The 13892-nt window shown below is 38.3% G+C and overlaps 1 protein-coding gene across 1 annotated transcript; it reads right to left on the reverse strand.

Moving 5' to 3' along the window:
* Positions 1-591: 591 nt before the first annotated feature.
* nat16l (N-acetyltransferase 16, like) lies at positions 592-7638 on the reverse strand (the record flags this gene model as incomplete). The annotated part of the gene is made up of 3 exons (XM_079838246.1): positions 592-1161; positions 3957-4181; positions 7450-7638. 3 exons carry the CDS (start codon positions 7636-7638, stop codon positions 592-594), a joined length of 984 nt encoding a protein of 327 aa, XP_079694372.1.
* Between the last annotated feature and the right edge of the window lie 6254 nt (positions 7639-13892).

Here is a 13892-nt window from a genome sequence, read left to right on the forward strand (position 1 = left end):
GCCTAGAAAAGCGCTATATAAATGTAACAAATTATTATAATTATAAGTTAATCCATCTTCACCTCGTGGGTTTTTGTGAGAGGAGAGAGATTTTGTGATAGCAGTGATTTTGTGAAAGCAGTGATTTTCCCTCATTTGTATGTACTTGCTAAAACATATTTGTGCATGCCAGCAACACAAGTGTCCCAACACAAATCTTACCAATGGTAGTATATTATATATGTCACATGGCCACCCTTTTAATTTATTAAATAAGACACTAAATGCTTAAAACAATCAGTTTGAAGTACTTTTAATTTTAAACATTTAAGTCATGAATCATCCTGTACTCATGAGCCATGCAGGAACAAATCTTATGTTTCTGACATCAGCACCTGTGCTGTTTGTTTGCAATGCGTTTGTTTGCCTTGTTTCACTCAGACACAAATTACAAAAGTACTACAATATTGTTATACAATACCTCGACTGACTGATTTAACATGTGGAACAAATAGTTTTAAACAAAGATGACAACTCCATTATGGCCAATACAAAATCAATCACCAAAAACAGCAGGCAACTTTTAATTTTCTTTATCCTCTTTAGATATCATTATAACTGTCTTTCCAAAAAAAGCTGCTCCCAGTAATCCAAGAACTGCTTCACCGTTTCATAGCCCTCACAAAAATGCTTTAAATCTTCCCATAGAGTCTGATGCATATAAATATGAACCAAAACTATTCCTTGAATCTCAGTTTTCACACTGTCCAGGTGAGCTGTTAATGCCATCTTTGCTAAAGAAGTGTCTGTCCCATACAGGTCGATATTAAAACGTAAAGACCCTCCGTTAAATGGAACAGGATAGAGGGGTGTGTGGAGGCTCATGAACAGGGGTTTCCCACTAGAACCATCTACAAACCATGTCAGGTTTCGCCTTGCCAAGACTTGAAGGTTGCTCTCCATGAGTTTCAAGGGCTGCCAGTCTTGGATGATAGCATCCCCTGGAAGCTGAAGTCTGGAAGACAGGTCTGAATCTAAGAGAAGGGCCTTAAGAGCATCCAAGTCCTTTACTGACACTAAATGCCGGCTGCTGTTGGACCCATCTAACGCAAGCAGTTTGTCCTTCAGACCTGAGACAAAGCTATCAAATCCCTCTGAATTTCCCAACAGAGAGAGAACAGCCTGGTTTAAAAGATAGAAAGAGAAAAGGATCAAAAGATAGTGAGAGACAGAGAGTCAAGAAAAACTTTAGTGGTGTGCATAATTCATCTAAGAACAACAATATCAAAAATAACAATATAAAAAGACAAGGAATGTAGATTACACATTTTTGATTACCAAACATTTTAAAATGAATATTTAAGTCTAAATTTACTTTTGCAACTGATTTAGAACATTAAAAGAAAACGTCTCAGGAAAAAAATGGGAAAAAAGGAGGGAACGGAGACGTTACGTCGACATCACCAACGTATTGGAATCACTTCTGTGAGCCCTATCAGCTTCGAGTGTATACAGAACGAGCCAATGCACATTGGTGTGCGAGATTTGCATCTCTTGCTGCGCTTCTCCCCACAGCACGGGTATAAACACGGAAGCGGATGCAGCACACATTTGTTTTTCACTGAGGAGCCGAATTGTGACTCGTTACAGCGATGGGACAGCAATTGTGGTGACGAGATGTAACGTCTCCGTTCCCTCTTTCAGGGAGCGAGGGTTACATACGTAACCAAGACGTTCCCTTTCAGCCGGTCACATCCGACGTTATTGGGATCCATATGGAAAACACCACGGCTGTTGCCACTTCCAGCGCCCTGCGTAAGCCCCTCAAACCCCCGTCTTTTGGGGCGGAAACTTACGCAAGGAGAATCACTGCTGCTGTTTCGCAAGACCCACTCAGCAGACTATTGGATAACGCTAGGAAAGCATGCTCGAGGGGGGGGTGGGCTGTCTCAGGATTGCTTGGACTTCCGCTTGCTACCTGGCAGCCTGGGCGGGCTGGGTGGCCTTTCTGCAGACATCGCCTGACCAATCGAACGGCCGGTGACTTTTTTTGCCCGGAGGCCGAGGTCCGTTGCCGCCCGGAGCTCCCTCAGGAGCTCATGGTCAAGTCTTCCCTTGTGCATGTCCATGAGTGCCTGGGCTTGATGCACATGGAGCAACGCCATAGCATGCAGGGCAAGGGTAGTGAGGAGGAAGTAGCTACTAGACCGGTTTTGAGCAGAAAAAGGTGCCGTCCACAATCTAGTAAGCTCCCCATGCACTTCTGAGAAGAAGTGCATGGGGAGACACGGTGGAGGGTTCCACACGAGCCTGACCTTTTCGGCAGCCCAGAAAAGCATAGCCGTCAACTCTGGGTCCATCTCGGGCAATGCTACTTTCCCAGAGGGAGGCAATGCAGCCGAATCTTCATCCCCAGAAAAATGAAGCTCCCCCTCCGATGCAGCGATCGACATCCTGTCGTCGCCCGGACCCCCCGAAAGACACCACTGGTCTTATTGAGTGAGTCATTGAGTCATTCATTTAAACGATTCATTCAAACGGCCTATTCATTCAAGAATGAGCCAGTCGTTTATGGCCCTGTCCCAAATGGCACCCTACACCCTCACGATCTTCCTCCGAGTCCGCACTTTCACGACGTAATGGCACTTTGACTGTCGGGAAGAAGTCCACTGTGTAACCCGCACCAGTGCGGACTCGGCAGAAGTGCGCATCGAGGGCGTATATCGACCTCAAAGGGGGCGCTCGCGAGCACCCTTCTGAGACCTAAAATGACAAATGGGACACTCACTCTCGTGGACTTAATGGACATGCGCACGCAGCGGCCATTGTAAGTCCACAAGACCGAAAGTGCACATGAAGTGTGCCATTTGGGACAGGGCCAATGAATAGGTCATTGAATCACCCAATTCATTCAAAACACTGAATCATTCAGTAGCACACTGTTGCTGTGAGATGCGTTATGTTTCTGCTGTGATCTTTGTTTGGAACTATTTTCGCTGCTGAAATCGAACAAAAACAGTCAATTTTGCATCTAAAATGTAAGTGACTTAATGTTAATTAATTATTTATGGAACTGTAATATGAAATCAGTGTAACATTTTCAGTTGTGATGGTATTCAGGAAAACAGCACTCTTGGTTGTGTGTTGTTGCTTAACTGTATCATATATTATAAATATAAAAACTCCACAATTTTACCCGTGTATGTTAATTGAGTTTCTCTGTGTGAGTGGCGCCCATTTGTTTTTGATTTCTCCTCGAGAGGCTGCACGAGTGTCAACAGCGCAACCTTTTTACAGTCAGTACATTATATATTATCCACTATCGATCGCCACTTACACTAAAAGAATGCAGAATCATTCTTGCATTTTGGTCATTCCTTTAGTTATGTTTTGTTATTGACATTTTAATCAGGATACTTGTCCGGTTGGGCAAATAAAATTCTCTTTCACTTGCCCTTTCAAAAAATCCACTCGTCCCGAACAAGTGGACAAGCATTAATGTCGAGCCCTGTATTAGGTATCTTGACCTAACAAAGTAAACAAAAGAGTAGTGTTGTGTTCATTTGTAAGTATACTACTCATATAATGTTCATAAAACATTGAATAAAAGTTTAAACAACTTGAAATCAGCTATAAAGCAGCTCTACAAAAAACAGTGATGTCATCAGGAACTGAGCTGGATGATGACATCACTGTTTTCTGCAGAGCTGCTTTATAGCTGCATTGAACTTTACACAGTTATTGAAACAAAACTGAATCAACACTGAACTTACTTCAGCTGAACACTACTGTCTTTTTAGAGTTTTTTTTAGAGAATTGAATTTTGTTGGCATCACTGAATGAATATTTTTTCTGTTTATTCCTGTAAAGCTGCTTTGAAACAATCTATTTCGTATAAAGCACTAATATATAAATAAAGGCGACTTTACTTGACTTGGAATATTTTTCACTTTTCAAGTAGTATCAATTAAACTCACCCGTCTGGCCAGCAGTGTGAACTTGCGCAGTTTTTCAGGTCCTGGGTCATCTCCTCTGGTGAGGCGCTTGGTCTTCACATTGGGGTAGACCTTCTTTATGTAGCCATCAACAAATGTCTGGATCACTCCAGCCAGACCACAGCCCCTTTCATTCGGACAAACTCTCAATCCCTCAACTATCACAGTTTCACCTCCATCAACCACCAGGCCAGACTCCAACGCCACCTAAAGGCACACAGGAATAATGATTTTAGCAGAGGTGGACAAAGTACACAACTCCATTACTCAAGTAAAAGTAAAAGTACTACTGGTCAAATATTACTCCGTTACAAGTGAAAGTTGTAAAAAACTATTTTTACTTAAGTTAAAGTACAGAAGTACTTGTTTATAAAAGTACTTAAGTATCAAAAGTAAATTTCCTTATTTATGTCAATGCATTATTTTATTATCGTTGCACTGTTGTATGAATGCACGCTATAGTCATCATGGTGGTTTAAGCCAGTCAGTGATGCTATCCGACATGTTAGCATACGACTATCTTGAACTCTTTAAAATACTTGTATTAAAGTTACAAAGCTGCTGTCACTTTAAGGCAGAATGCACAAATCCTATACACTGATACACATCCGATATTCCCCCAACTGTTTACGTTCACTTATGACATAATCAACTTTGTTTACGTGAATACTTTCCAAAATGAAAATTTTGACATTTTGTGTGTATTGGTCTTTTTAAGTGCGAAAAAAACACAAAAGAAAGCTCTATTCAGTACTCGTGCTCTGGCATCTCAGAGGCACAAAAAACCAGACTGAACTGAGCTCTTTCATCATCCATATGTCTATGCTTCTCTTTCTCCCAGACATTTACGATTTTTAACATTTTATGAGACATTCATCAAGTGTATGCCAATGAAACTAATCTTTAATCTTTTCAGAAAACTGAAACTTACTTTCTAATATGGCCATGGGTGCACACTGTGCCGAGGAACCGTCTTCCTCCATTTTGCTATAAACTGATCAGTGTTCAAAAATTTTGGGGAAATGATGACCCTACAAAAGTGATTACTTATAGGCTGTCTGCAAAAAAAATATAAAAAATTCATCCACTGACTTGCAAAGCTGCTAAAGAAACGACTTTCGACTTTGAGGACCTTGATAGAAATGTAGTGGAGTAAAAAGTACGATATTTGTCTTTCAAATGTAGTGAAGTAAAAGTAAAAGTTTCCCTAAAAAAGAATACTTCAGTAAAGTACAGATACTCAAAAAGTGTACTTAAGTACAGTACTCAAGTAAATGTACTTAGTTACTGTCCACCTCTGGATTTTAGGTTAAAAAAGGTTTAAAAAAAAGGCCTGGTTGTAACCCTATCCAGGTAAGCTATTTCCAGTGAATGTCCGATTTGTTAGTCATTACAGGTAAATAACTAGAAGAATAACAGTCCACAGTAAACAATAAAACTACGTGTGCAACAATTAGTCTGCTTTTCTTGATATTTATGTTTTCTCAATCGATTTGACACATTTCTACAAACTCAGATTAACATGGTGATCTGAACACTTTGTAATTGTCGTAAACAGATTGTCAGTTTTCATTCATTTTAATTATAAATCATATGCATTTTCTCAAAGCATTGTGTACAAAATTCTCAAATGTGTTCTCAGCAGTTCACAAAATTTTAATATATATGAACATTTGCAGCTCTTTTTACCGATTTTACAAAAATTACATTTAAGTACCAATTTCTGTAATTTAAAAAAAAATCTGTAATTTGTCATATTCTCAATTGCATATGGGTCTGAAAATACACACTCTGGAAGGGGACAGCAGGAGGGAAGAGGAGTTAAGAGATGTAGAAGGTACAGACTTTCATATAAAATGGGAGTCATCCTAATTAACAATTGACTGGCTATGACCAGACCAAGCTCAATCTTTTAAGATTGAACATTTTTCTGGGGAGTCTGCTCTGTATTTTCTACTGCACAAGAGGTGTGATCAATGGGCATAGTTCAAATGACACTGTACAAAATTGGATAGTCCTTCAACCAATCAGATAAATCCATCACTTCTCTGTCTGTCATCGTGTTAAACCCGCCAATAGTGCGCCAGGTGGATAAGCTGGTTCGTGATTTGTCCCCGCAAATTTGTAACCGATGCAGGATAAAAATATGTACAGGTTTCCAGTCTGAGCTGCAGGGCGAAACCGGCAGATCGGGCTGGGTTTACCCAGTCGAAATTAACAATGTAATAAATAATGGCCTCTTGTTGAGCAAAGCTAGTAAACAGATCCAAAGTGTTACTATGACTTTACACTTCTATATTTATGAGTATTGTACTATAGTATGATTGCTAGTAGTGTACATTTGTAGTTTTGAGACAGGCTTAGAGGGGCAAATAATGTCCTAAACATTTTCAGAATTGAAGTTGAAAAACACTGAGGTGGATGACCAAGTTTGTCAATAGAATAAGCGCATGCCAAACTACCAACTACGACGAAAGAGGCATGTGGAGATGCTGAGGCAGAAGAACATTATGTATAATGTATGATAAGAATATATTCTCTGGCCAGATGTAAATTAGAAGCGTGATCAATAAAGTTCAGTGATTGCAGTCCTGTATAATAATAAACTTGTGCTGCATGTTTGTGTTAGGCATGTAATTTTTGGGGTAGGGGGAAAGTATATAACAAAACTTCTCATTGAAGAACTTTACAATAAACATGTATAGTGTCTATAGCTGAATCTGTCATAAAATCAATAGAGAACACACCTGTAATTTCGATGCTAGCATTCACTTTTATCAAATGCATTATACCAGACAAAAATACAGCACTTCATTATGGAGTAAAGTTGAACTAAAGTTTGGCTAAGTTAAGAGCGTGTTTAGTTGGCTGTGTTAATTGTTTTGAGAGCAGTGACATGAGTTTGGGGAAATGTTTCAAATCAATTGAGGAAAAACTGTAATATGCTAATTAATACTTTTGTAATGATAGTAACAAACAATTACAATGGTGTTGTTGGCCTTACTTGACTGCCCTAGACTAGAGTATGTGAAGAGCAAAGCTGTACAGTGGTATAAATGTCATATCCAAATGTCGTCTTTCTTGAGAACTGCAAGCATTGTATTGTTCAATAGACACATCAGACCATATTTTAACCATTAACTTTTTCATTATACTGGTTAGTGATAACATGCAGATGTTAAATGTTAATAATGCATGTCCCTCAGTAACATTCAGGTTTAGATTGCCAAATAAACAAGCTTTGGTAACACTGTTAATTTCTTGAACATCCTAGTTTCTTTTATAATATAATTTACTGTAATAAGCTTATATTATATACACTATAATACAGTGTGTGTCTACACTTTGAAGATAAATAACCTACAGCTTAACAACAGCATTTAATATTTTCTCATGGCATCTGGTGGAGGTTAAAGCTACTGTGATATCAGAAAACAAGAGGCCTATCAAACCTTTTTACTCGTGTATCGCTTACCAGCTTCCTATCTCTCCGTGCTATAATAACCACTCTTCCTGGCTCAGTCATCCAGGAATGATAGCGATGTGGAAGGTAGTCACTGCCACCATATATGTCTTGTGATATGGCCATCACGTCATCGTAATCCTCTGGTCGGGCCAGATAGAAGATCAGTCCATCACTTTCACCCACACAGTGTGAATTCATCTTTACTTCTGCAGGGGGGGTAACCTAACACAATATTTGTGTCTCTAGTCTTAGAAACAAATAAAAACCGATTAAAACAATAACAATTAAAGTCTAAAATATGTACAAATTAAAATACCTTATACCTTGCAATTGTCATGGAAATTCTCAATCAGTTTATTTGACTTCCCCACAGACAATTCAAAACAACTAACAGTTAATATAAAACTACAGTATCTTGAGGTAATTCCCTTCTCGAATACATCGAACACAATTTCAATACTTCGAGGTAATTCCCCTCCCGAAGTAAGGTGACGGCATCCCGTCGAGAAGCTACTATCACTAGTGTTAACTCAAACACACATGAGCACACAAGTCTTTAGCATCTAAACACTCTCACCGTCCTTCTCAGGTGTATGCTGGTCTCTGCAGGATCCTTAATACTAACGTATTACAGCCTCACCCAGAGAACGGCTCAATAGTCTTCCAACACTATCATTGTCTCTGCTGTGATCTCTTAAGCGCAGAATCTTTAGTACTTCTATTCCTCAGCTGCGCAGCATATATACCTGACACCACTCCCAAGTTGCTCTTTGCTGAAATGAAGTTTTATTCACAGCCGGGAGATCACTGGTCACAACAACCAAATGAGTCTCCTGAACAGAAATATGCATGTACATTTAAGTTTTTACAGTTGATTGAAAATCAATGTCACTTAAGTTTCCTTCACTGTGATTTGTTCTGGTGATTGGTTTATCATGATCTAAGGTAATCATATGACGGTTCAGAACAGTTCTTATTTGTGTTAAGCACCTTTTGGGAAAGTCTACCTGGTCTTTGACCTGAACATCCTTAGTCTGTGTTTTTCTGTAGTTTCATGTTAAATGACCCTTTTACCACTTCTGAGGCCATTATATAAAATATTTCCATCACACAATCTAAAGTAGATGTAATCTACTTAGCCTTAGCAATTTATGATTCAAACACCATTTGGTGTTACAGATGTGGATAACATAATTCAGCAAGAACTTCAGGATAATTCAGGATTACTGTCTAATAAGAAGAGAATGGACTTGCTATATGATCATGTGATCACATTAATAACCATTAATGCTGCTTTCACGTCCTATCAGAAATGTCATACTTCCCACTTCTGAAGTTGTGATTAGGCAACGAGCTCATCTGATTCAAAATTCGACTTGAGAGGGCCTTCATGTTAAGTTTTTTAACTAAACTAGTATTTACGATAATTCCGATAGCACGTGAATGCAGCATAAAGCACTGCTAAAATGCAACTACACCCTACTTTCAAAAGCACAATAGTTTACAAGCGATACACCAAAAGCCGTGCAGAAGATTTATTCAGTAATGTGGTGTTAAAATTTTGACTTGAGAAGGCGTTCATGTTCCATATTTTAACTAGGAAAATAGTATTTACGATAATTCCGAGAGCATGTGAAGGCAACATTAGATCTGCAGGACTTACCGTGTGAAGTTTCAACAGTTTTGTGATTTTGACGTTGTGTTCCAGGAGACAATCAGGATGACAAGTTCCTCCCCGGACAAACGTGGACTTTACTCTTACAGGCTTGTAAAACATGTTTGGCCAGTTTCACAGACAAGGCTTAAGCCTAGTCCCAGACTAAAATGTTTGTGCTTTTTTAACTGAAAGCAACTTGGACTGATAGCCTATATCTTAAATCATGTTAGTGCCATTGTTTTTTCTCAAGATGCACACCAGTAATTTTTTTTTCTTTGGCACGTTTATAAAAGCTACTTAGGCTCAATGTCCTAATTTAACTCAGGCATAATCCTGGTTCAATATAAACCCTGTCTGTGAAAGCATTTTCCAATCTTTACACAATCTGAATCGCTTTCTTCTGTTTTGTTAATAAGCATGGTATCTTTAATCATATGTCAATAATTATCCAAGCATAATTATCCAACATTCGATACAGTGGGCAGAGATCTTCTTTGAGACGTTTAGAGTAAATTATTAATTAAAGCAGTTAAATAATAAACATTAGCCTAAAATACACAACCTGAAGCCATTTCCTTTTAAAAACAGTATACCGTAGCTCCACCAAGCGGGTAGATGCGACATTGCAGTTTTGTCTAATAGGCCTCAATGAAGAGAAAGCATGTCTAAGGTTGAATCCCAAATGGCACAGACACTTCTATGCACTTTCGGTCTTGTGGACTTACAATGGCTGTCGCGTGAGCATGTCCATTAAGTCCACGAGACCACAGGGTGTCCCATTCATCAGTTTATGTTTCAGAAGGGTGCTCGCTAAGCTCCTTTGTATACGCCCTCGACGCGCACTTCAGCCTGCAAGTTTGCGAGCTATGCAGAGGACTTTAACCGGCAGTCAAAGAGGCATTACATCACAAAAGTGCGGACTCAGAGGAAGACTGTGAGGGTTTAGGGTGCCATTCGCTCACTGACGACCAATTCGTAGTATATATATCGACGTGTCACGGTGTGTTTGGGTTTTGTTTCATGTTTTCTGTTTGAGTTTTCCTATCAGTCATGTTTCCTGGTCTTGTCATGTGTTCCTGTTTGTCATGTGATTATTGTCATGTGATTCCCTTGTCCTCATGTGTTCTGTCATTGGTTCATTGTCTTGATTGTTCACAGGTGTGTCTTGTTTAGTCATTAGTCTTTGTGTATTTATACCCTCATTTTTGCCATGGTTCTTGTCGAGTATTGTTTCCTGTAAACCACTGTTGGTGAGTTCTCTGTTTTCAAGTCAAGTCTGTTTTCGAGTCAAGGTCATCGTTTGTTTTGTTTCTGTTCATGGTTTGCACATTTTGTATTTGTAAATAAACTGCACTTGGGTTCACTTCAACTTGCCACCAGTGGATCATCTGTTACACAGAGCATGTGTGACCCCCGCTCAATATTCCACTTTATGCCAGAGCACCACAATTCACTCTAAAATGTGAATTGTTTATTTAAAAGTAGCGATTTCAAGCTTTCTTTAGACGCGTTTCATGTTATGTGATCAGTATTCGCTGAGTTTCAGTTCATCTTTGAGATATGTTTCAGAAAGATTCTCACAGACAGCTGAAAGAAAACCCTGTTATTATTTATTTAACAAAAGTACAAGTTTTGTTGTGAGTGTACACCAATAAAAGTAGACCATTTATAGTTTATAATTATGTCTTGCACTTATCTGTAGGCTTATGGTCAAAAATGACGGAGTATTGTGAGTTGTTTCTGCTGTCATGAGGGAAAAACCCATCAGAACGCGCTGGCGCCTTCGTCGGCCAGAGGGTTAAGGAAAACATAGCCTATTTAGTTTCATACTTATGTTTAAATAGTAGCCAATAATATATATATTTATATTTAATCTATGTTGACTATAAAAAGTGAACAGCATGAGTAAGAGGCTACATCATAAGATGTGCAATATGGGTCAGACATGATTTTGACCACTTTATTAAGTTTTGTTTTGTAGAAAGCCTTTCTTTAAAGTGAATTTCGCTTTGTATGAATTGTATTTTAATTTTCAATGTTTCATCAACCAATTGCCTGTATATTAAATAAATAAGAAGTAAACCAAGAACGTCGGGAATGGATTGAAGTGCGTAACGAACCCACTGGCCTGTTTACGTGGCCCTTGAGTAAGGCTGAAATAATAGTCTTACTGTTTTTTTAATAAATTTATTGAATCAGCCCATAGATAGTTATGGTATTTGTGTCTTTAAAGCAATAGGCTATGGCATGCTATGTTGTATAAAGTGGTATAAATAAATGTGACTTGGCTGGAGTGCTGAATAGCAGCTGGTGCAAACATATCCGTATAGATATGATCAGACCAGACACTTTCTTACTATTTTTTTCACAAGTCATATTTATGTTTTTTTTTTTTTTGAATGCTACATATGCTATTCATCTAAACGACGTCGGGATGTTCATTAACCGTATAACGCTGCAAAGGTATTTCAAAGTTCTTTTTACCCCAAAGCAAAGTACGATCAAGAATTTTGCAGCGTGTGTTGGAGAGAGATGCATGCAAAAAGAACCGTTCAATTTAAGATAAGAAACTGATAAGATACTGATTTTAGTTGGTCTAAATTAAGTAGCCTAGGTTAGGCATACAAATTCTTATATTGGGTTCCCTTCTAGACACGCAGCTCGATCTCATGAAAGTGCGTATATCTATAGCACAAATTGTACTATTTATTGTGCAATTTATATGCAGAAATTAGAAACTGAGTATCATATTCACATAAAAAGTAATTTATGATTATAAATAGCACGATAAATAGTACAATTTGTACTATAGATACGCATTTCATGACATTGTGCACGAGCGCAGTGTCTGTGTGCTTTCATAACTGTTCAGCCCAGGGGGCCCGTCGTAGCCTGCACTGGGGTACGTCGTTACTAAGTTACGCCACTGGTATCCAGCCTAAAAAGAGATTTATGCTCAGAGGATATAGGGTATGCATTGACGACATGTACCCGGAAAACACGTCCCCTCAGCTGGACGGAGTGGCAGAAGAGCTGCTGCATGACTTGATTTAATAGGGGAAAACGCGATTAAAACAAACGATTGTCAGCTTAAAGGGTTACTTCAGTGATTTAGCATTAGGCTTTGTATCAGTAGAAACCTGGTAGTATCATCAAATTATGGTACTTTCCCCCCTCATATCCCCCTGAGATCAGAGAATTATGCATTTTATTTCTGGAAAAAATCCTCCGATGACGCAAATATCATCACTTTGTGTCATCAGAGGATTTTTGGCCAGAGGCTAGAGACTACAGGAGCTAGTTCCGCATGATTTCAACCCGCCCACAGGGGAGGGATCTCACTCACAGAATGTAAATGCGCGCTGCCGCTCGGCTCGGGCATTCAAAACGGAGCGGTACGGAGCAAAATGAGTGTTTCAACTTTTCAATGACTTTCTATGAAAGTTTAGCTTCCATAGGCATGATCTGATAACGCGCCAGACTGGACACGCACCGAGAATGACAGCCGCGCTTACCTCAGCTCTGCTCAGCTCTTCTCTCGTGATGCATGAAATCTGACTCCTGCTGCGTTTGTGTTGTGACTTTCGTTCGGCTCACTCACACTTTATCACACGACACTTTCAGTTTTTAATTGTAGTGTCTATTTTCTAACTGAGCTAAATTGTTTTATTACTATGAAAATCAAAACGACGTTGGGGGTGGTGCCGCGGTGGGCAAGTGATAACCAATAGCCTTTGGGAGTGGCCTCGTTTGTCACCTTTTTAAACATTATACATGCAAATATTGCTGTTTTGTGCTTGTCCCACACCCAGACTTCTGATCTTCAATAATGAAAAAGAAGTGTAAAAAAATTATTTATCTATTTATTCATTTTTAATATGACTGAATAAAGTATCAGTAAAATAATCAAAACATAATTGAGGTTTTTAAGGTCAGACAACTATTAATGTGATTTTATATACAAAATGTAGTTGTCTCACAGTATTGCTGTCATTTCAACCACAACGCTGTAATGTCCCTTTAAAAAGTTTTTTGAAAGATTGTTTGGGTAGTTTCTATGGAGATGAACAATGACATCACAGCACATGGCTGACATGGAGGAGATTTTAAATTTCTTCAGCAACATGGAGGAGAAAACTCAAGGTAAACATTGCTTGAAATGAAAATATTTTTATTGTATGTCATTTCCAAACATGGCGTAACATCAAATGAGTTTGTAAATAATGTGATTTTTTTTTTTTAACACAAAGAGATGTATTTTGCATGCATGCAATGCTTGCTACCAATTCATAATCTGTAACACTAGCTTGGATTTTTTTTACAAAATACTGTAGGATTCTCATTTCCACCACATTACCTCTTTGGGTGGAAATGACATTTATGCTTACAAGGTGCAATTTATAGATTGAGTGGCTACATATTAATATTTTATTTATTGAAATGTACAACGCTAATGTATTTATTCAAATATATATTTGTTGAAATGCCTTTTCATCTATTTTTAAGATTACATTTTTCATGTGACTATTTGTGGTTAAAGTTGTTTACAGTAAGACTGTAACTGTTCATCTGGTTATGGAACCAAACAGACTAATGACTAATGATTTGTTAAATGGGTTTCAAATAATTTTTTTCTGTTTTTCTACATGGACGTCCATTCATTGTCATTTCCACAACACCCAGTCATTTCCACCACCTCATAACCTTTTAAAAAATATTGTACAAAATTCTAATCACTCATTAAAAATTTCTGCGTAGTTTATGGAATAATGTTCCACTTAATGTAATAACACAA

The sequence above is a fragment of the Gobio gobio genome (genome assembly GCF_949357685.1).
Source record: "Gobio gobio genome assembly, chromosome: 2".
Taxonomy (NCBI): domain Eukaryota; kingdom Metazoa; phylum Chordata; class Actinopteri; order Cypriniformes; family Gobionidae; genus Gobio; species Gobio gobio.